Source organism: Triticum aestivum, chromosome 1D (assembly GCF_018294505.1).
Source record: "Triticum aestivum cultivar Chinese Spring chromosome 1D, IWGSC CS RefSeq v2.1, whole genome shotgun sequence".
NCBI lineage: Eukaryota > Viridiplantae > Streptophyta > Magnoliopsida > Poales > Poaceae > Triticum > Triticum aestivum.
Window position 1 is genome coordinate 463550224 of NC_057796.1, and position 24089 is coordinate 463574312.

General features: G+C 44.6%; 2 protein-coding genes and 1 pseudogene across 2 annotated transcripts; 1 reads left to right on the top strand and 2 right to left on the bottom strand.

The window, feature by feature from the left end:
* Positions 1-7769: 7769 nt before the first annotated feature.
* On the bottom strand, positions 7770-8354 carry LOC123182990 (uncharacterized). Its single transcript, XM_044595710.1, has one exon. The coding sequence runs from the start codon at positions 8230-8232 to the stop codon at positions 7957-7959; it is 276 nt and encodes a 91-aa protein (XP_044451645.1). The 5' UTR covers positions 8233-8354; the 3' UTR covers positions 7770-7956.
* A 402-nt stretch (positions 8355-8756) lies between these two features.
* Positions 8757-17500, top strand: LOC123182992 (protein FAR1-RELATED SEQUENCE 5-like; annotated as a pseudogene).
* Positions 17501-20829: 3329 nt separating this feature from the next.
* LOC123182993 (uncharacterized) lies at positions 20830-21400 on the bottom strand. Its single transcript, XM_044595711.1, has one exon. The coding sequence runs from the start codon at positions 21257-21259 to the stop codon at positions 20993-20995; it is 267 nt and encodes an 88-aa protein (XP_044451646.1). The 5' UTR covers positions 21260-21400; the 3' UTR covers positions 20830-20992.
* Between the last annotated feature and the right edge of the window lie 2689 nt (positions 21401-24089).

The following is a 24089-nucleotide window of genomic DNA, read 5'->3' on the forward strand; positions in this document are numbered from 1 at the left end:
ATGTGATCTCGTTATCAATGACATCCAATGTCCATGGTCAGGAAACCATAACCATCTATTGATCAACGAGCTAGTCAACTAGAGGCTTACTAGGGACATGTTGTGGTCTATGTATTCACACATGTATTACGGTTTCCAGTTAATACAATTATAGCATGAACAATAGACAATTATCATGAACAAGGAAATACAATAATTACCATTTTATTATTGCCTCTAGGGCATATTTCCAACAGTGGGCGCTGATCAAGCTGTACATCATGGCGGCAATGATAAAGCTATACATTGGTGACACCAGGGGTTTTGGTAAGCTTAACTTGGCACACATTGTGCTTATTCCCAAGAAGGAAAATGCCAAAGCCATTGGGGACTTCCGCCCGATCATTCTTCCTCACAACTTCTCCAAATTATTCACCAAAGTGCTAGCAACGAGAGCTCGCGCAAGAATGCCTGAGATTGTCAGTATCAACCAATCGGCGTTCATTAGAGGACGATGCATTCATGACAATTATCTGCTTGTGAGGCAGGTGGCGCGCAAAGTTTACAGCAGCAAGGAGCAAGGGTTGTTCCTTAAGCTTGACATTTCCCGCGCTTTTGATTCACTATCGTGGCCCTTCCTATTTGAAGTCATGAGAGCAAAAGGTTTTGGCCCGCGCTGGTTAAACTGGATCATCACAGTTCTTGCCTCTGCCAGCACTAAGGTAATTGTGAATGACATCCCGGGACGCACGATTCATCACACGAAGGGGTTGAGCCAAGGGGACCCTGTCTCTCCCATGCTATTTGTGATTGCCATGGATGTTCTCACAAGGTTATTTGCTAAAGCTTCGGAGATAGGAGTGATCAGCAGTTTGTGTGGTATTTCCCCTACTCAGAGGTTGTCGCTTTACGTGGATGATGTGGTCTTGTTCATCAAGCCTTCAGTACAGGATCTGAACTTTGTGCGGACTGCACTTGAGATTTTCGGGGAAGCTGCAGGGCTACGTATCAACTATAACAAGACCACGGTTGTTTTGATCAGAGGAACGGATGGTGATAGACAACGAGTGACTGATCTGCTGCATTGCGAGATGGGACGCTTCCCTTGTAAGTACTTGGGCATCCAACTGGCGATCCGGAAGCTGACACGTGCTGACTGGCAACCGCTGCTCGATCAAACCAAGAATCTACTCCCGGCGTGGCAGCGAGGCCTCATGCAGAAACCTGGGCGTCTCGTCCTGGTGAAGTTCGTGCTTGCGGCGAGGCCGATACATCAACTCATGGTCCTCAATGCACCAGACTGGGTTTTCGAGGAGATTGACAAGTGCTTGAGGTCGTTTTTCTGGGTGGGCAAAGAAAAATCGAATGGAGGTCAGTGCGTAGTGGCCTGGGACACAGTTTGCCGCCCGACGAGATATGGTGGCCTCGGGATCAAGAACATCAGGAAGCAAGCGCTTGCCCTGAGAGTGAGATGGGAATGGTTGTGTCGCGTTGATCGCGAGAGGCCATGGCAAGGCATTAGGTTGGCCAAGGATGAAGAGGCCAGCATGGTGTTCAACAGTATGATCAAGATTGTGGTGGGCAATGGCGAAAGGGTCTACTTCTGGAAGGACAGGTGGATCCACGAATTTACGGTCAGCGAGATCGCCCCGTTGATCACTGCCTTGGTTGGGACCCGCCAGAAAAACACCAGAACTGTGAAGCAGGCGATGGTGAACAACACGTGGACTCTTGATGTTCAGGGAGAGCTCTCCTTCATGGCTCATATTGAGGTGGCCAATTTGTGCCAAGCAATGGCTACCGTCCCGATCAATGCGGACGCAGTGGACCAGTTCATTTGGCCTGCCGACGCCTCAGGCTGCTATACTGCCAAACCAGTGTACAACAGGCTCTGCATGGGACTCATCGCCTCCCCCACTGCTACATGTATCTGGAAAAGCTAGGCCCCCCTACGTTGCAAAATATTCGCCTGGCTCATGGTGCAGTATCGGCTGTGGACAAGCGATCGGCGTGCGCGTCATGGCCTTCAAGATAAGCCTTCCACTTGCTTCACTTGTCTACAGGAGGTTGATTGCGTGGATCACATTCTCGCACATTGCACCTATGCCAAAGAGGTGTGGCACAGATGTTTCGATGTTTTACAGGTCAATGTGAAAGTGCCGACCACGGAAGAGAAGTTCACCGAGTGGTGGCTGGTGCAAAGAGGGAGATTTTCGAGGAAAGTTCTCCGTGGATTCGACTCATTCATAATAGCAACTGCATGGGCATTGTGGAAGCAAAGGAACGCCAGGGTTTTCAACAGAACACAGCAACAAAGAACCCCACCTGAACTAGTTGAGATGGTGTTGGCCGAGATCAAGGAGTGGAAGCTTGCAGGCCTAGGAGCTGGAGGTTTAGATCCTTTTGTGAGAGAGTAGGCTAGTGCTTTTCGCGGTGTTGCGTGTGTACCGACCTAAATGTTCGCATTCAAGGTCGGCTTCTTGTAATTAACTTTCTGCCTTCTACAAAATTATGGTATGCTATTGGCGTACTCTCGAAAAAAACGCATTTTGAAACATCGTTTTTTTGTCCGGGCCTCCACGAATTTCACCCCATCACGATTTATTGCACATAAGAGAAAGCATTCATCGATATTTATCACAAAAGGATACATTTTTTATTGTTACTTTTTTTGGATTTTACTATTCACCCAAGTGGTGTGAGCTAGAATAACATTTTTGAGATAACCTTACTTTTGGAGTCGGGTTTTTGAAGTAACTGGGAGTCACCTAAGCACTTTTTTTTGCATAGCTAATCTTACAAGGTTGCTTTTACAGCAACATGGTATGGTTGCCTGTTGCTTAAAACCTGCAGAAGCCCCTAGGGAGGCGTTGTCGTTCGAGGGTCTACACTCTCCTCTCTTGCAGTCCAGGGAACTTTGTTGTAAGTTCTTGGAACGGCTGATGGCAGTACTCCAATGTTGAAGTCCTTTCTGGAGGCACTGTCTTAGACTGGTCTTGGTTTGCGGGTTCTGCCGTTGCTTGTTGCAGGGATTCTAAGGTGGTGACCCTAGATCGTGTGGCGTGCTCTTTTGCTTGAGGATGATAATGACTCCAAGTGGAGTTGGGTTGCAGATGAGTTTTGGTGGCCGGTTTCATTCGGTGTGTTCCGCGCGGGAGGTGGGGGGAGGGGCTTTGTTTCTCACAGTGCGCTTGGAAGTGTGTCGGTAGCGGTGCCGGTATGTACGGTTGTCTGCCTCGTGGTGAAAATGATAGATGGCATGGCGCTCGATGTGAGGATGGGTTGCTTCTTCTATTGTTGTTTCTGTTCTTTGCCATTTGTGTACTCTGCCTCCATGACGAGGCTGCCATTCGCCACAATCCACTTCAAGGCTCTGTGGAAGGACCCGCCATCATACTGGTCACAGTTCATCGGTTGCTTCTTTCAGAGGGACAATAGATTCCTTTTCTTGATCCACTTCAGAGCCTCGATCGTGGCAACCGTCATGAACGCCCAACAACTAGTTGTATTCATTCATCTAAGGACAAAACAATTGTTAACCACTGTGCATGCTTAACAAGTTAAGGTTGAAATGGATCAGGTTTGGGACTTAACCGGCACGACGACGCCCTTTGCCCTCTGTTCCATGTTGGGCGGAGGCAGAGCCTCCAAGGTGCTTTCTTCATCGATGCTAGACGGTCACAGTTCGGCGTCGCTGCTGTTTGCGGGCATTGTGACGCCCGTACCATCACCGGCGTCGTCGTAGGACGAACCGTACCTGCCTAGAAAATCTTCCTAGTCCAGGTCAGCAAACTCGCTCTCGCTGAGCTCGTAGGTGAGGTCTCGGTGCTGGTTGGTGGCGGATTGTAAATAATAATGTCATGAAATTTTGCAATTTAATTAATTTATACCAATTTTTTCTACTTTGTTTAAATAATGATGCCATGAAAATTCAATTTCTTGGGAATACAACCTTTGATATATTGTCTTTAATAATATTTTTGGTATAACTAGCGAAGTCGCAAATTTAACATATTTACATATATTAAGGTACACATTTGTCATATTGTTCCAATATTTATAATTGAAAATACATTCTCCAGAGCCAATGAAATAAAATGTTTTGTATAGAAAGGATTTTGTTTAGTATATGGAAAGCCTGGAAAAAATCTCTTGTTACAATAGCTTTTCTAGTACAAAAATATAAGAAAACCAACATTACCACATTACTCCACAATATAATACATACATGTTTTTTTACGAAAGGATATGTGCATGTATTATATGTATCATTTCTGTAGAATCCTTATAAATATCTAAAGAACAATTCGTAAAGTGCTTTGGAGTGTTTGAATCTGGCAGAGATTTGTAAAGTACAAGTCTATTAAATTTATGTGTAACTAATTCGGTAATTCTAGATTATATGAAGTGCCAATGTTGTCCTTTAATCTTACTATCACAACCGCTTGTTGGCGGTATTCATTTCTGGTCAGATTCTGGGAATATGTAGAATTTAAACATTTGCAAATTGGAAAATTTTCACTTGATTTTTTTGCTTTGGTTTCCTCAAAACAAAAGCTCGTGTAATTTCTCTAAACCTATTCAATAAGATTTCTGTATCATACGCTAATTTTATTAAAAAATCATGTACACTCTCTCTCTCTCTCAAATTAACCGTTGTTCTAATTTTGCCTTAAGTCAAACTTCTTAAAGATTGACCAAGTCTATAGACTATACAAGAAAAATCTGTAGAATATAAGATTTTTCTCATGTAGTTTAACTTTCCAGAGTTGCCTAGGGTGTATAGAAACTAATCACCTAACTGAACCAAAAAAAAAAGTACTATCTGAATCTGAACATTAGATCAATCATAGAAAATGGTGCCATACTTTATGAGCGCTGGAAGGGAGCTGAGTTAGATGACTATTGCATTGAGCTAGAATAACTCATGGGAATTGAACAAAGGAACTACCGTCGTAGTCTGATAATAAAAAAAATACCATGCAGCAAATTAAACAGGAAATGTATTGTTTGCCAAGCTTAGGCTGAAGATAAAATATGCGTTTCGGCGAAATTTTGATATACATAATCAAGAACTTCAAGTCACAAATGTGTTCATGCACATAACAATTAAAAAGCATTAACAAGGAAGAATAACTAGCAAAAACAACGGATATCTTTTTTTTGTGTGCGTGTTTTTTGAAGTGCATGGCAGGAGCTCTGTCGATTTTATTAATAAGATAGAAAAACAAAAAAGAGTGGCCTGGTTTATAAGGAAAAAGTAGGTAAAAAACCACGCATCATACGATTGATTAAGGAACAAACGTGCAAAAAAGAAATCAACCACACAATTCCTTAAGGGACAATCGTGCCAAAAAAAAGCACAATTATGTTGTCGCCGGCAAATCAGAATTCCACTACCAACAAGCCCAAAGCCCGAAGAGAAGTTAGTGAGCTCTTGGGGGCACACGTGTGGGCTGCCGCTGCCGACATCAAACACCGTCGAAGACTTCAGGTTTCACACAAAGCCGCCCACAACCACCCTGCCAAACCTCGAGAAATGGCAGGCCACACTAACAGCCCCCACGACAGCCCACAAACGGACGAACCACCCCCTTGCTGGAGAGGAGGAATGCTTGGAGGACCACACCAAAGGGAGGGGCGCCACCACGCCATCTCGTGTCCGGTCCTACAAAACGCGTACTCACAGACACTTTCTTCCAGTCTATCATTGCTAAATGAAACCGGATTTTCTGAATCCTGGTTTATAAAAAAAAATGAGACCAACCCAAGGGCTAACCCTCGTTGACATTTTTTTATTGAAGAAACTCCACGAGCACCGCGCGTCCAAGCCGGGACTTAAACTCGGGTGGGCTGGCAGCTACCTCAGCTGCCCAATCAACGGGTCGACGACCCGTCCTCTGAATCCTGGCTTCTAATGCACCCAGCCCTACAAGTACTACACTGATATTAAAAAAAAACGCTCTTATATTATAAGATGGAGGGAGTACATTGCTTAGACCTGCTATGACGGAACCTTGTCGAATTGTGGATAAGGACCCCGGCTTAGCATAATCACAGTGTGCTGATGCAGTGTTGGAATCAAGCAGATCTGAGATTTTGGTCTTGAGCGTCGCTACATGCTCCATACTAAACAAATAGCTTAATGTTGATAGAATAAGCAAGCAAGCACGATTACAGAATTAAAAAGCGAGCACAGTATCTCTCCACTCCAAACATGACACAAACAAATCAAGTAGGTTGTCATCGTTTGGCCGATCTGTTAGACAGCACTGTAACCGATCGCAGAAGACACGTGTTCGATCTGATCCGTCACCTTCACGGAAGACGAGCGGCAATCAGTTCACCACCTGTTTGGCCTCGATCGGGGAACCAGTATCTCTTGTACGTGTCTCTGTACTTGGCGAGCTCGTTTAGGTCCAGCACCACCTGCGTCTTCTTATAAAGGAACAACCTGAACGCATGCAATAAAATTTTCAAGGTTTTTTTTTTCATTTCAGAAAGGGTCAGATCAATTATAAGAATTCGCCGTAAGTACAAAAGCATTTCGAACATAATAAGAATTATATTAAGATTTCAAGACCACTGAACGACTACTACTGCAGTCAGAAAGAGCGCCCAAGTATCGCTGTTGTCGCTCTATCGGAACTAACTTGACCTTGTTGATGACAGCCGGAAAGTTTTTGTGCATGCGACCCTAAGAACCAACATCATGTAGGCCCACTCATCGCCGTCGAACTCTTGCATAGATCTAAAGCACCTGACACCAAGTCTCGCCACATAAAGAGAATCCCTAACCTCGTCACCCCAAGGAGTCAACGGGAATCTACGCCGAAGCTCCGTCGACCACTTCCAAACAAACGAACTCGAGGGGGAACGAAGCTCGGAAGGCAAACTCGAAGAAGAAACACTGTCACCCGCCTGAGTGCCGCATCTGCAATCACTAGGAAACCCTAATCTAAACTAATAACCTGAGCAGAGGGGAGGCAAATGCACGGGTTCACCGGTGATGTCTGAGAAGAAAAGTTTGCCTTACCCGTCTTGGGTTAGGGGTGGACAAGAAGGTGGTATGTCCGCCCTAAGTTTTTGAGGTATTGTTGACCCATGGCTTTGATGATTCATAATTGAAAAGTAAAGAGGCTAATGATCATCAAGCTACTTTAAATTTAGTCCCTGTTCCGTGCTAGGTGGACACAAATGATGGTGATGCGAAAATATAGATTATATTGTCTCAATGGCTTATAATTTTTTCAGATTTTTCAGCCCACTAAAAATATCTACGCCCTCAATCTATTTATACAAGGCTGTTTCATAATCTAGGTCAAATTCTGATCATCAATTATATGCTCATGTTCTATTTACTGTATGTAACTATGTATGACCGAGAAATTATTACTTCCTGGGTCGCTCCGTCCCATAATATACAAGGTTTTTACGATACAGAGCGAGTATATATTACTATGGTTAAATTCGTGTTAAATGGGTCTTCGATTCCTTCTTATTCGGGGCTAGCTGCGAGTCTCGTGAGGCCATTTATCGCGTCCAACTCACTGCCATGCGGGGCCGAGCTGCAGGTGTACCACACCAATCCCTCCTCGACGTGACGTGTGTGTGCTGGTTCTTGGGTGGTGTAGCAGCGTGTGGTTGTAGTTTGGACATCTAGCGAGCTGTAGGTCACACGTGTCCACCGCTTTTCGGATTGGGCGGTTCCAATTCTGGATTAGTTCGACCGAACATCTCTGCTCCGTCATGACGTCTCATCAAGCCTTAAAAACCAAAGCTTATCCAAATAATCACGGCGAAATGGGTTTCTTTATACAGTAGCTCTGTATTCTGTACAACACGCGGCTTCAGTCAGAAGCTGCACGAGTTAACCACAAATGAACACGCCGACCGTACGGTGATCGAACGAGGAAAGAATCATGTGAGTCTCACACGCGCGGCCAGACCACGAGCAGCTCGTGATTCACTCACTCATCAGCGGCACACGATGGTCTCGAAGCAGTCGATCCCGTCGAACTCCGGCGCGAACCGCGGCCGCAACGTCGGCGGCGACTGCGATCTCCCCTTGTCCGGCTGCTGCTCCGCCTCCGCCGGCGGACCGCCCTGCTTCCCCTCTTGCCCTGCTCTGGCCTGTTCGTCGTCCCGCAGCTTCCTCCCCTGCCAAGAGAACCGAGCCCAGCTGGCGCCGGCGCCGGGGGCGACGTCGGCCGGCGACGCGCTCAGGATGGAGAAGGCCAGCACCTTGTCCATACTCGATTGGTTGTAGACGGGGATGATTCCTGCAGCAGCTCCGGTGGCCGATGCTTTCTTGCACGCACGCTCTGTGGCTTTGCTTGCTTGCTTACTCGGGTTGGTGAAGAGAGGGAGGGGACGCGACCCTGGTTATATACGGCGAGCATGGTCATGGAGGAAGTTCTGGTCATGGCGGTTTGTAACGCTGGAGGAGTCCAGAATATTCGTGGACGCGGCCGCGAGGGAGAGCCTCGTGACGCACGCGGTGGCGTCGTGGAGGTTGCAACCGTCTCGTGGTTTCGGGGTTTCGCGCGTGTTTTTTTTCCCTCCTGTGCTGCTTTCTCTGCCCGTGAAATTTGACAAATATGATTTTTTTTCGGTATTGATAAGTGCCGAACGTGCCACGCTCTAGGATCTCAGCCCGAACGACTTTTCTACCATTGAATTATCCGCACGAATCTTACAGCAGACGGGGTCTGACACGTCACGCCTTTTCTCGTTCGAAAAAGCAGCAACTCGTGCCGAACGGCCCGTCCTAATCCTTTCCCCACTACCTCCCCACCGCTTTCTCATTTCCTTTCGTTGACTTGTAGACGAGTGAGCAGATAACGCCGATGAGATCGCGTGGTCGCCGGCGACCACGACGGCGCCTACCGTCTCGGAGCAGAGGCTGGAGGCCGCAAGCCTTCGCGGCGCACTCCCTCTGGTTGCCGCACGCGAGACGAGCTCTCCGCGTCGGAGGCGAGGAGCGGTGGAGGAAAGGGGCGAGTAGCGGCGGCGGTCCTCGCCCTGGACAACGCGGCGGCGCGTCCCGTCTCGGGGCAGAGGCCGGAGGGAATTGCGGCGCACTCCCTCAGGCGACCGCGGGCGTGAGGAGTATTTTCGCGTCGGAGGCGTTGAGCGGCAGAGGCGTGCGCCGACGAGCGGCACAGGCGAGGGCCGAGGAGCAGCGGAGGCGAGGCGGGCTGCGCCGTCCTCAAAATAGTGCGACTTGAGGCCATGGTTGAGGAGACACCGCAGGTTGTGCTCCGACATATCTCGGTTGGAGAGCTTGAGCGCGAGTGCGGCAGGGAACCAGCTGTTTGCGGCGGCGAGGACCGCGGGGGAGCCAGCTCCTTGCGCGGTGAAAGGAGCTACACGGCGCCGGAGTGTCGGGTCTGACGCCACCGGTGGCGCTGGTGACATCGGGAGAAGGTCGGCATTCTGAAAACCACCACCGCTCCGGCCACTTCGGTCGCAGATGCAGGCCCCCGCCCCGCCTACCTTCATCATCTTCGTCCCCGCAGGGCAGGCCGCTGCTCGCCCATTCTTCTCGCAGGTAAAGTCAGGCCACTGCTCGCCTATTTATTTGGTCAGAATCTCTGATTTTTGTTTCTCTGATCCTGCATATGCGACACCTCCAGGTCGTCCATGTTGTATCAGCTGTAGGATGTGAAATCCCCAGTGTTTTTTGTGTACTGACATTGCACATCGCTCCAACATTTTTTGTAGGCTGCCAGTTTGTGGTTTGTTCTAGAACAGATGGCAAGTTACAGATAAAAATGTGACCCATTAAAAATGATGGCAAATTTGTTTGCAGTGATGGCAAGTTTGATATGCACCCGCATTGCAAATTTGCCATGTTTTTTGTTTGGGAAACAACAATAATTTCCATGGCAAATTCCTATATTTTGACATCTTTCAAGAAGATCATTATGGTTCAATCATCTTATAGCGGTAGAAACGTCATGGGAACTTTAAACCCATAGTTACCAAGGTCATTTTCAATATGTAGTTTTTGTTTTGGCGGTAGAGATGTCATGGCAATTTTTGTGTAGAAACATGGTAAATATTGTCTATTTTTACATTCTCTAAATTGCCATGGCAATATAGTCTTCTTTTTTGCCATGGCACATTCACACTTTTTTTGGCCATGTTATATAGTGACTTTTTTTTGTTTCTGTGATGGCAATTTTCACCAAAGTTCACAATCTCTAAAATTGCCGTGTCATTTTTTCAGCATGTTTTTTTTTTCCGTGAGCATTGCAAATTTCTTCTTCTTTTTTATGCAACATGGCAACATTTTTATGAGACGAAGAAAGTGCGCACTACATGCATGACATTTTCTCTTATACTAACTTGGAATAGTTGCCTTGTTCTTTTTGCCCAATCAAATGGCCTTCAACTGTTTGTTGGTTGGTAGCTGATTCGTATTGAGTTTTAATTTGTGTTAAGAGATAGGTTAGTAGTAGGCCATGACAAAATTAGGAGAAATATTCAAAATAATGTGGCAATTTCTGTGGAGTGACACGGCAAATAATCATATGACATAATTCATATTTTTTTTGTCTACTCACACTTTCCATTTATAGATAAATTTTGCATTTGGTCGCATGGCATTTTTTTCCTAAAGTGACACATCACATGTTTTCACACATTGACATGGCAAATTTCTTAGAAGTAGGTTAGTCAAACATGACATATTTCAGGTAGCGACCTTGCCATGCCCCTAACAAGTATATCATGGCAATTTTTGCCATGATATTTAGGTAGTGACCTTTGTCATGACCCTACTATGTAGACCATGTCAAATTTGTTTAACATCACATGGCAATCTATTTTATTTAATTAGCATGGCAGATTCATATATGCACAGTTGACATGATCTTACGGAGCTACTTTTGCCATGGTATTTACTGTTTTCCATTCTTTTTCCTTCGAGGAAGAAATAGATGCATGGCAAAAATTCTTTTCTGCATCGTGGAAAATTTAGTTTATGCACCATGGCAAATTTAGTTTATGTCCACGGCAAATTGTATATTTTTAGACCATGGCAATTTTAGTTGATACTTTTTCTAAGTATCATATGAAATATTTTACTTCATTTCCATGGAAAATTTACTTTTATTTTCCATGGCAAATTTTTAATACTTTTTGCCCTGGCAATTTTACTTTAAATGACATGGCAAATTTTACTTCATTTTTCCATGGCAAATTTTACTCTATCTTTGCCGTGACAATTTTTACTTTATTTTGCCACGGCAAGTTTCACACTTTTTTTGCCATGGCAATTTTACTTTAAATGACATGGCAAATTTTACATCATTTTGCCATGGCAATTTTTACTCTTTCTTAGCCATGACGGTTTTACTTTAAATGAAATGGCAAATTTTATATCATTTTGCCATGGCAATTTTTTCTTTATTTTTGTCATGGCAAGTTTTACTCTTTTTTGCCATGACAATGTTTACTTTTAATGGCACGACAATTTTTACTTGTTTTGCCATGGCAATTTTTACTTCTAATATAAGGTGATGCATGAAATAAATCTCTAGTTGAACTTCTGCTAGTTGCCATGGGAACGTGGCAATTTTTGTACAAATGTCGAAGATGGCAAATTTGAGTATAACATAACAAACTTTTTTTTTTTGCAGAACATGGCAAATTGTTGAACAATTTTTAGTAGATTTCCCATATTATTTTAGTGTACTTACATTATGGACTCACGAGCATGTGAAATTTTTTCATAGCATGTCAAAAGACCATAGCATTTTTTGTCGTGCAAACGAACAATGTCTATTTTTGTCACAACAAAAACATGGGTTTTTCGTTCTTGTGGGCTTTTTTTCTGTAAAGAGAAAGGCCTAGGCCTGTAGGAGCGACGGGAAGGAGCGTTCGGGCTGGGAGGCCTCTCCTCCCGAACGATTTCGTTCGTAGGGGGCAGCCTGTCGCACCGAACTTCTCGTTCGGTCTGGGAGGCGCCCAAACTGAACGTTCGGTCCTTATCGATGTCCTATTTTTTTGAAACTTTAGCATGAAATGAAGTCAATTTTCTTTTTGACAAAATGGCTCATTTGCTTGACGTCCGGATCTGAGACACCATGCTAGATACAGGGCCAGATTTCGGGGGTCCAGGGCAAAGTTTTAACGTGGTCTTTTTTTTTCCGAAAAAACTTTCAATCTATTCATCTTCAATCATGGCAATACAACGAACACGAGAAATAAAAATTATATCCAGATTCGTAGACCACCTAGCGACGACTACAAGCACCGAAGCGAGCCGAAGGCGCGCTGCCGTCATCGCCCCTCCATCGCCGGAGCCGGCCACAACTTGTTGTAGAAGACAGTCGGGAAGTTGTCGTGCTAAGGCCCCATAGGACCAACACCTCAGAACAGCAACCGGCGCCGATGAAAAATAACGTAGATTGAAAGGATCCAAACTGAATACACACGAACGTAGACGAACAACGACGAGATCCGAGCAAATCCATCAAAGATAGATCTGCCGGAGACACACCTCCACACGCCCACCAACGATGCTAGACGCATCGCCGGAACGGGGGCTAGGCGGGGAGACCTTTATTTCATCTTCAGGGAGCCGCCGCCGTCCCGCCTTCCTGAGTAGGACACAAAACCTAACAAGATTGAAAAAAACGACTAAAAAGGAGCCCTCCCGCCGGCCCTTGCCAGGATCCACCGCGCCTCCATGGCCCTAGGGCCACCGTAGACGAGGCGGACCTGCGCCGGCGCCGGCGAGAGGCACGAACCCTAACTTTCTTTCTTGGAGGGGGAGGCGGAGCCCTGGCTCTAGGTTCCTCTTTGAGTTGGATTTTTATGCTCAAAAGCTTTTTGTTTAACGTGGCCCCTTTAATATAACACTATAATACTACTCGTAAAAGAAAACACTATAATACTAATCAGTATAATTACTACATGGAGAGAGCTTTCTCAACAACTAAAAAACTACATGAATAGAGGATGGACATGAGATGCTCAGTCTCGAGCAGAGTAAGCGGCGGGGACACCACAGGAAGAGGAGATGCCTACCTCCACCGTTGAAGGACGTGAGACCACCGTTAGTCGAAGAACATGTCGTGTCACTATTGACAAGGAGGAATCGACTGAACCGGGATGAAACGCCTTACCAAGAACCGTTCCATGTGTGAGGGCTACATTGATCGACTATAATTAAACCCATTAATTAAACGGACGAGGCTTGCCTGCTCCCGTCCCGTGCTCCCATCCATACTCCCGTTCCACTCATTCTCGATCGAACGGCTGGCCCAGTTTTCCTCCCCCACGTCCTTTTTCTGGCCCAAAAAAAAAGGAATCAACGTATTTCCGTTTCTCTCTCTCCCTCACGTAATACTCGCGACTGATTCTGGAGGAAAAATGTCCGCCAATCTAACTATTTTGCGCGCCAACTTAGAAACCGAGGTATGAGCCAAACCCTCACAAACGCTAGATCCTAAATCACAGGCGGAAGGATATTTGCAATCTGGAGCCTGACTGCATCCAACGAACAAATTTCAGGCAGATAGCAAAGTCTGCAAATATCAAGCCATCCGAGGTTTAAACAAAGGAAATTATTGCCCCGTATGGTTTCTTCAAGCAGTGATCATGGGAACCATGAACACGGCAATGGATCTCCAGGACCAGAAGTAAGAAATCTGACTCATATTCTTCTTGATCTCTTTTCATTGTTCTTGTCCTTTTTGTCGAACTGGTTACTTACTTTCTCCTGCTGACAAACAAATCAAAAATACTGATCATGATCGTGTAAGATCTATGCAAATCTGATTTCAACATTTGTACAACCATGTAGGAACAAAAGGAATAGCAGTTTTTCACAACTTAGTCAGGTCGTTCATGCTATTTCAACCTTATATATACAAGAATATGTTATTCTTTCACGGCCTGCCGTACATAATAAAATCCGATGTCTAATTGTTGTTTTATCCATAATCAATATTAGTCTCACAAAATCAACATTATGATCTTTTACAGTTGATTTAGATTCAAATAGTTGTACAACAATTTAGTTTACAAGTAGTATTCCAGTAGTGTGGCCATGTAGACACAAATGTAGTATGATTATGAGGACTGAATGGTTAGACTACAAAACTGCGACATGAATTGATTACTTGTGTCAAGGGCAACTAAAAGGTAATTTGTTTGTGAACCTTTTTTGAAAAATCTAACTGTCAAGCATATGAGTATTAACTAAAGTGAATACTGACTCATATAGGATGTGCATGAAACGGCTCCTAGCAATGCAACAGATTGCATCGATGAAAGGGTACCAAAGGTTGGCATGCAATTTCTATCTGAAGAGGAAGCTTACTCCTTTTATAACAAGTATGCAAAAGCTATCGGTTTTAGCATCCGAAGAGGGAGTCAACATAAAGTAAATAATTCTTCCGTGATAGAGCAACGGACATTTACATGCTCCCGTCAAGGTATGGGCTGCTTGTATTTTGTTTTAGTTATATTACTTTTGGTTTCACCAAGATACTTATTTTAATTGACAGGATTCCGAGCAGAAGATAAGAGAGATGATTCGTTCAGTTACAGTAGGCCTGAAACACGATGTGGTTGTGAAGCCCATATGAAGATAAGTCTGAAAAGCGGATTATATTATGTCTACGAATTTGAGGCTGCACACAACCATAATCTTGCCACTGGAGACATGGCCTTATATTTAAGGTCCCAAAGGAAAGTGACAGAAGCACAAATAGCAAACGCTGAGGTCGCAAAGTCTGTAGGCATTTCGAATAAAGCAACTATTGATCTTATGGCCAAAGAAGCATGTGGACTTCCAAATCTTGGGTTTGCACCCGAAGATATGAAAAATCGTTTGTACTCTAAGAGAACACTGCAAGCAAAGAAAGGTGACACCGGGGGAGTGTTAGAATACATGGAGAAGAAGGTAAAAGAAGATCCCAATTTTTTCTATTCAATTCAAATTGACGAGGATGATCTGATAACTAATATATTTTGGGCTGACTAAAAAATGATCTCAGACTATGCATTATTTGGTGATGTTATATGCTTTGACACCACATATAGGAAACTAGATGATGGGCGTCCATTTGGTTTAATTGTTGGGGTCAATAATCACAAGAAAACTACTGTCTTTGGTGCCACACTTCTCTATGATGAAACAGCTGAAAGTTTTGGTTGGCTTTTTAGAACATTTCTAACAGCTATGTCTGGGAAACATCCAAGGACAATCCTGACCGATGAAGATGCAGCAATGGCCAAGGCAATCAGTGTAGTCCTGCCTCGGTCTCAGCACAGACTTTGCGTGTGGCATATGAATCAAAATGCTTGCAAGCACCTTGCTGGGGTTGTTGAAGAATATAAGAAGTTCAATGCTGATTTTCAGCATTGTATATATGATATTGAGGAAGAAGACGATTTTATAAATGAATGGAATAGAATGTTGGACAGATATGGTCTACGTGACAATACATGGCTGCAAAGGCTGTTTGAGAAAAGGGAGCAATGGGCACTAGTGTATGGCAGAAATACATTCTCAGCCCACATGAGCACTACCCAAAGAAGTGAAAGCATGAATAATGAGCTGAAGCGGTACATTAGTATTAAATATGACATGCTTACTTTCTTCGAGCATTTTGAGCGGCTAGTTGCAGATAAAAGATTTGTAGAGGTGAAGTGTGACTTCAAGGCGTCACAAACTACTCCCAAGCTGAAGGCAGTAGATAGCTATGTATTAAGGCAAGCTGCAACTACGTATACTCCAGAAATATTCAAGATGTTTGAGGAGCAAGTGCTTCGGACCCTCAACTACGACACATTTCTTTGTGATGATAGTGACAAAGAGCAGAAGGTTTATACAGTAAAATTTCATGGCACACAACGTGAGCATGTTGTCCGATTTGACCCGAACGAAGAGAAAGTCAATTGTAGTTGCAAGAAATTTGAATTTGCTGGAATCCTCTGCTCTCATTGCTTAAAGATACTTGATATTAATAATATCAAGCATATCCCTAAACAGCATGTATTGAATAGATGGACAATTGATGCCAAAGTGCTAGAGATAACAAGCAATCGCAATCTGCAAGAGGATTTAAAAGCAAGAATGTCTAGCTTCTACAAAGACTTGTGCAGAATGTTTATCCACATAGCTGCTCGTACCGCAGAGTCCAATGAAACATTTGACATGGCTGCTAAATGCGCAGAGCAGCTAGCACGAGATGTGGAGAAATGCTTGAAAAATAGAACTGATCCAGATCCAAACCCAGATGTGGGTAATTCCTCTATTTCAGAAGGTATATACTATACTACTACTTGCATGGAGTCTTTTCAAACTGATTCTTACATTTAACTTTATGGTTGCAGGTCCGAACATCGACTCTAGTAGAGTTTCAAAACATAACGAGGGGCTATGCAGGCCAAGAGGTATGAAGGTCAAGGAGAAGACCGTACGAGGATCAGCAAAATCCGTTGGTGCCTTGGAGAAAGCAAAAACAAATAAGAAAAAGAAGACAGATGATTCTTTACAACTACAACCTGAAATGCCTTTCACAATTCAAATGCCTATGTATAACCAAATCTTATTGGTATATAGGAAGTCTGCCCTTCTTAACTTTCTCATTTTCAAACTTCAGTGTTGCTAAGCTTGCTATTAATCTTCATAGGGTCATTTGGGAGAAAATATTGGACCAGGATCAGCAAGACCCGTTGGTGACTTGGAGAAAGCAAAAAAAGAAGAAAAAGAAGACCGCCGATTCTTTACAACTACAACCTGGAATGCCTTTGACAAACCAAATGCCGGGGTATCTACCACAATACAACCCAGCCCAAATGGTATAAGAAGGCTACTTGTAAATTTTTCTCCTTTTTTAATTTTTAACGACCTAAGCTTTGCTATTTATTTTGATAGGGTCATCTGGGAGCTCTGCCAAATCATCTATACCCCTATTTGGCACAACATGGTCCTACCAGTGGTACCTCTACCCCTACGATGTTGCCAGGACAGAATCCATTCTTCCAACTACAGAATCCTACCAGTGGTACCTTTAACCCTACGATGATGCCAGCACAAAATCTATCTTTATTCCAACAACAGAATCCTACCAGTGGTACCTCCACCCCTATGATGATGCTAGGACAGAATCTATCATCCTTCCAAGAAAATAATCTCACCATCGGTGCCTCTACCCCTACGATGATGCCAGGACAAGATCTACCATTCTTCCAACAGAAGCCTGCTTAATCGATGTTATAGAGTTTTATCTCATGTATTTTCTTGCAACTATATTAGAAACTATGAGTATACGACCATGGATTGAAGGATACTATCTATATTAATTAAACATATTTCACTTATTTTCCGTGTTACCATGTGTTCATAGCTTAAAGGACTATGAATGGAACACAGGAATTACGTTTCCACTTTTCATCTGTTGTAATTATTGTTAACTCATTATAGACAAGTTGCAAAACAATGGTAGCCCTCGGGTTGGATGAGATTAATAGGAATATTGTGATTTCTACTTTCTATACTGCTATACAAGCAATGTGAACCAAGATGCAGTTAGGCTTGGTTTGCATCAGGTATAAACTGTACATATTACCAACTACACTTTTTTGCCTAACCTGACAAGCAGACCAGTAGTCGATCACTGCGGTAATGAAGTGCCACTGTCACGCAGATCAGTATGAACTATCAACCCAAAAATATGACTTTGCATGCATCGATGAAAGGAGTAATTTGTTCACTTCACTGAACCGTCTTCTGGCCTCATCATGTATGCAAACATCACCACCACTAGCTAATTAAATTTCAGTTTATTCAATCAGTACACGACATCATTAGTATTTTGTGCAATGCAAGACCTTTCCAAGACTGAATCCACTGCATTTAAACTATGCTTTCCTTTTGTTGCATCCTAAAATTAACCATCTTGTTAGAAAAAGTAAATCAAGCTGAGCACCTTCAGTACGCACAGAACAATGATATAAATTAATTGTCAACTTAAACACAGCTAGATAGGTATCCAGGACATGTAGAAGCTAATTTCGATCTACCATTTTGCACAACAAAAGTTGAGCTATTAAGAAATCTCTGTATGGACCAAATTAATTTGCAATATCCCCTTGTGCTTGTGTGCTCAAATACCAGTAGTTACATACAAAATAGCTCAGATCAGAGACTAAATGGCGGAGAAATCAGACTAGACATCTGAATTGTGCAGAAGTACAGAGGAGGAAGAGAGGGAGCGGGGCAAGCCAACCTCGGCAGGCACGGGAATGGTGCCAGCGGCACCAAAGACGGCGCCACACGCCTGGAATAGCCGCTAGAAGGGGGACACCCTCGTCGCTCGCCGCGGCCTCCGCCGCCGCGGCCGCCGCCACGACCTCCACTATCACCACCTCCATTATCCCCGCCCCGAGCTCCACCATCTCCATCTCTTTGGCGCAAGAACGAACCATGAGGCGGAGGCTGCGTTGCGGCAGGAGAGGGACAGCATCTGGGACGGGAACGACGCCGACTGACTCACTGGATCTCTCCGCTGTCCACGCTCGGCTGTCGGAAGGTGAGGAGAAAGGGGAAGGAGGGGACTACGTATTGGGTACAGGGGAAATACGGGAGCACGACGACTTTTTTTGGGCCAGAAAAGGGACGTGGGAGACGAAAACTGGATGGGAGCACGGGACGGGAGCAGGCAAGCCTCGTCCTAATTAAACCCATGAAGGGTGGCCAACCAGATATGCCACGTGGCGCAAGCTGGTTGGCCGTGGTGAGAATTTTTTTGGAATATTTTTTAGATGAAGGTGTGGATTATTTTTTAAATGTATTATTTTTAGATGGAGGTGAGGACCTCTGGTATTTTTTAAATTGAGGATTATGTAAAGTGGCACTCGCTGGTAGGTTGTGGTGGTATTTTTTTCTTTTCCTTTTTTTAGATGAAGGTGAGGATTATTTTTTTCTGAGATGTTTTTTTAGACGGAGACGAGGACTTTATGTATTTTTTTAAATGAAAATGTGTGCACAGTTTTGTCTCAAACGTGGCGCCCCAACCACTAGTTAGGTCGAAAGCTTCCCCACCCCAGCCTCCTCCAAATGTGAAAAAGTTTTTCTATGAAAACAATGCGAGAGGTCTGATCCACTCATCCACATGGATGAAACAAAGTACTGGTTGATACCATCTAACCAAACAAGCATGAAGGAACAAACTAAATGAAATCCGCGCACCATGATGCACTGTAATGATGGAAAAAGCCTCTGAATCTTTTCCTCGGACTTTTGCGAGTTATAACAGATGCCATATCAGATTTTTGCCTACTTCAAAGAAAGACCCAGAAATCGGAGGAGTGAAATGGCAGGGAAAGGGGTAGCTTACCCATGAATGAGTTGGGGCACGTGGAGCTTTGTTAGTGCGAATTTGTTTAAAGTCATCGATTTTTGCCAAAAACAATCCTAAAGCAAACCCATAATTTTTTATTTTTTTGCGAAAAGACCTTTGGATTATATTGAGGATTCATACATAGTACAAAGGACCCGAGCACTAAATAATATTACAACTACGTCCTTAGGCCATATAATGAATAACACTCTTGCTGGAGCAGGTTGTAGGCACGCCGTCTTTGCTGCCGCTCCATCACTGGAGCAAACATCCTTCCAAAGACAGCCGTGACGATCGGGAAGTCTACCAACGTCGACCACGGAGGACCAGCACATCAGACAAAATGCCAACGCCGACGAATCTTCTCCAGCATCCACAAATCCACCTCCATAAACACACCTCGACCCATACTCCATGCCACCAATGGGGAGCTCGACGAGACCACAACGAATAGGAGGGGGACAATACTCACATGACAAGGTTGCCGTCGCTGCCGACTCGCCGGAGGAGCCACGAACTCATGGACTCCAAGGATCCATGAGAAGAAAAATCTCCCCTTGAGCCACCGCTGCCACCGACGAACAAGGGAGCGGGTCCACCGCTCGAGTCGTAGATCAGCGGGATGAACACGCCGCCCACATGCCGGCAATAGTAGCACTATCAAGGGGAAGGGAGGGCGGTAGAATTATTCCTCCGAATCGACGCCAAATCCTCCACCAAATCGAAGCCAAATAGATCTAATCCTACCCTATCTACACAACCGACGCAACGCAGACCCATAAATTTGTAAGAGCATGACTAATATAACCGCTGGCTCTATCTCTTTCTCGCGTCACCCAGAGCCAGTCTAATAGATAGCTCATTCAAGTACACCTCCTGTCTCAAAATAAGTGTCACTGATTTAGTGCAAAGTAAGATGAGGGGGTAGCACTTAACTATATATTAGTACTATTGTGTTATTCTTTTTTCCGGGAAAGTACTACTATGTTATTAACTTCGTCCGGATTTATTGGTCCCCTTAGTATTCTGTGTCAAATTTTGGCTGTAGATTTGACTGATAAAATATATGTTGTATGTCATAAAACTTATATTGTTGAATTTATATTGGAAAGAGGTTTTCAATGACACTACTTTTATTGTATATAACCATTTTTTACCTAAATTGAAGGTTAAAGTTTGACCTAAATTAAAGGGAACTAATAAACTATGGATAGTTCTTTGAATCCCAAGATAGTTTATGCGGGACTGCCATGCGGGGCCGAGCTGCAGTTGTACCACACCAAGCCCTCCTCTACGTGACGCGTGTGCTGGTTCTTGGGTGGTGTAGCAAGCTGTGGTTCGGTGTGAGGGTAGTTTGGACATCTATCAAAGTTGTAGTTCACACGTGTCCACCACTTATCGGATTGGGCGGTTATTCTGGATTAGTTTGACTGAACATCTATGCTACGTCATGACGTCAAGCCTTAAAAACCAAAGCTCATCCAAATAATCACAGCGAAATGGGTTTCATTCTACCTCTGTATTCTGTACAACACACGGCTTCAGTTAGAAGCACAAGTTCACAACAAATGGACACGCTGATCGTACGGTGATCGAACGAAGAAAGAACAAGTCTCACACGCGCGGCTTAGACCACGAGCTCATCAGTGGCACACGATGGTCTCGAAGCAGTCGATCCCATCGAACTCCGGCGCTAACCGCGGCCGCAACGTCGGCGGTTTCCCCTTGTCCGGCTCCTGCTCCGCCTCCGCCGGCGGACCGCCCTGCTTCCCCTCTTGCCCTGCTCTGGCCTGTTCGTCGTCCCGCAGCTTCCTCCCCTGCCAGGAGAACCGAGCCCAGCTGGCGCCGGCGCCGGGTGCGACGTCGGCCGGCGACGCGCTCAGGATGGAGAAGGCCAGCACCTTGTCCATACTGGATTGGTTGGAGGCGGGGATGATTCCTGCAGCGGCTCCGGTGGCCGATGCTTTCTTTCTTGCACGCACGCTCTATGGCTTTGCTTCAATCAATCAGTTGGCTTTGCTTGCTTGCTCGCTTGGCTTGGTGAAGGGAGGGAGGGGGACGCGACCCGGCTTATATACGGCGGAGCATGGTCTTGGAGAAAGTTTTGGGCAAGGCGGTTTCTAGCGCTGGAGGAGTCCAGAATATTCGTGGACGCGGCCGCGAGGCAGAACCTCGTGACGCACGCGGTGGCGTCGTGGAGGTTGCAACCGTCTCCCGGTTTCGTGGTTTCGCGCGTGTTTATCTTCTTTTTCTCCTGTGGTGCTTTCTCTGCCCGCGAAAAACGACAAATCTGACATTTTTCTACTCCGTCCCATAATATAAAACGTCTTTTAATACTAGTGTAGTGTTAAAAAACGCCTTACATTATGGAACGGAGTAGAATACTTTAGCTAAAAAAACCAATCTGCTTTTTTTACAAAATGGTCAAATTGCATGATGCCCAGGCCTGGAGAGCCATGCTAGATACAGAGCCGGACCTGAGATTTTGAGGGACCGGTGCGAAATTTTAACCTCATCCCTTTAATATCCATACCACTATATAGTGTTAGAATAAGTTTGAATATGGATCATTGGATGAACTCAATCTGACGGTCAAGAGGTGGCAAATCCAAGCATTGCTGACCATTCGATTTCCTATCAATTACATCAGATTCTGCCATGTGTAATATCTAGAAGTTTCCAATAATTAAAAACATAGTACACCCTTGTACTTATTACATATACTATCTTTACAAACTTCTCATTTATTCTAGAATCTTTCGCGCATGCTCTTGCTCCATTAGAGTTCTTGTTGTGCTATTGCTCCAGTAGAGTTTCTCGCTTGAATAAAAGTGTATCTATTTATGAGATTACTTGCGAATTTTTAGTCAAGATGAAAGACTTCTGATCAACAATTTCTTACAGTCCATATATCTTTTCAGAGAGTTTTCACCAAATGCTGCAACACTTAAGGTCCATACATATAATGTGTTATATACACATATTGGAGCACCATGCAGCTAAGGTTTCCTTTTTCGATGGTTTTGGCTATCATTAGTAACCAATTTGTATCTTGAACTTCATACACGTAATATGTAACTGTTAGTTGTCTGTCAACATTGTATTGTAACGATATCTAACAACTCACGTGCAAAGCACGTACAACTCACTAGTAGCACTAGTATACTAACCAATATTATTACTACATGAATAGAGTTTTCTAAAAAAAATACTAGATGAAAAGAGGATGGACATCGAATGCTCACTCTGGAGCAGAGAAAGTGGCGGGGACATCGTGGGAAGAGGAGATGCTTGCGGAAATTGGCAACGGCTCCTATTGGTTGCCTTTATTGGTTGTTGAAGAACGTGAGACCACCGTTAGTCAAAGATTGTGTCTTGTTACTATTGAGAAGGTAGCATGGGCCCTTTGGAATCAGAGGAATGCTAGGGTCTTCAACAGGGTCAACGAGCAGAAGACAGCAATCGACCTCCCATCCATGGTCCTTGACGAGATCGCAGGGTGGAGGATAGCGGGTGTCACTATTAGTCGGAGAACATGTTGTGTCACTATTGACAATGAGAACTCGACTCAATCGGGATGAAACGCCTTACGAAGAACCGTTCCATGTGTTGGGGCTGCATTCATTCACTATAATTAAGTCGGCCTCCTCCAAATTCGAAAAAGCTTTTCTATCAAAGCGGTGTGAGTGGTCTAATCCGCTCATCCACATGGATGAAACCAAAGTCCTGATTGATCCCATCTAACTAAACAAGTCTCAAGAAACAAACTAATTGAAATCCATGCACCATCATGCATTGTAATGATGGGAAAAAGCCTATGAATCATTGCCTCGGACTCAAAGAGCAAGTATAATAGGGTGGCATAGGCGGATTATGAAAGATGCCACATCATATTTTTGCCTAGTTGGGAGAAAGACTCAGAAATAGGAGGAGTGGAATGGCAGGGAAAGGGGTAGCATACCCATGAATGATTTGGGGCACGTGGAGCTTTGCTAGTGTGAATTCCTTTAAAGTCTAAGTTTTTTTTTGCCAAAAACAATCCTAAAGCAAACTCATAATTTAAAAAAAATTGCGAAGAGACCTCTGGATTATATTGAAGATTCATCCATAGTACAAAGGACCCCCAACGGTAAATAAAATTACAACTACGTCCTCAGGCCGCACAACGAAGAACACTCTCGTCGGGGCGGGTTGCAGGCGCGCCGTCATCACTGCCGCTCCATTGCCGGAGCAAACATTCTTTCGAAGACAACCATGACGGTCGGGAAGTCTACCAGCCTCGGCCACGAAGGACCAGCACACCGGACAGAATGGCAACGCCGACGAATCTTATCCAACATCCACAGACCCTCCTCCATAAGCATGCCTAGACCCATCCTCCGTGCAGCCAGTGGGGAGCTCGACGGCGCCACGATGAAGAAGAGGGGGACAATACTCACCTGACAAGGTCGTTGTCGCCACTTCGTCCACTCACCGAAGGAGCCAAGAACTCATGGACTCCAAGGATCCATGAGGAGAAAAATCTACCCTCGAGCCGCTGCTGCCACCGATGGAGAAGGGAGCCAGACCACCGCTCGATCCGTAGATCATCAGGATGAACAAGTCGCCCACATGCCGGCAGCAATAGCACCGGCAAGGGGAAGGAGGGCCATGGAATTATTCCTCCGGATTGGTGCCAAATTCTCCACCAAATCGATGTCATCTAATCCTACCCTATCTACATACCCAACACAGAGCAAC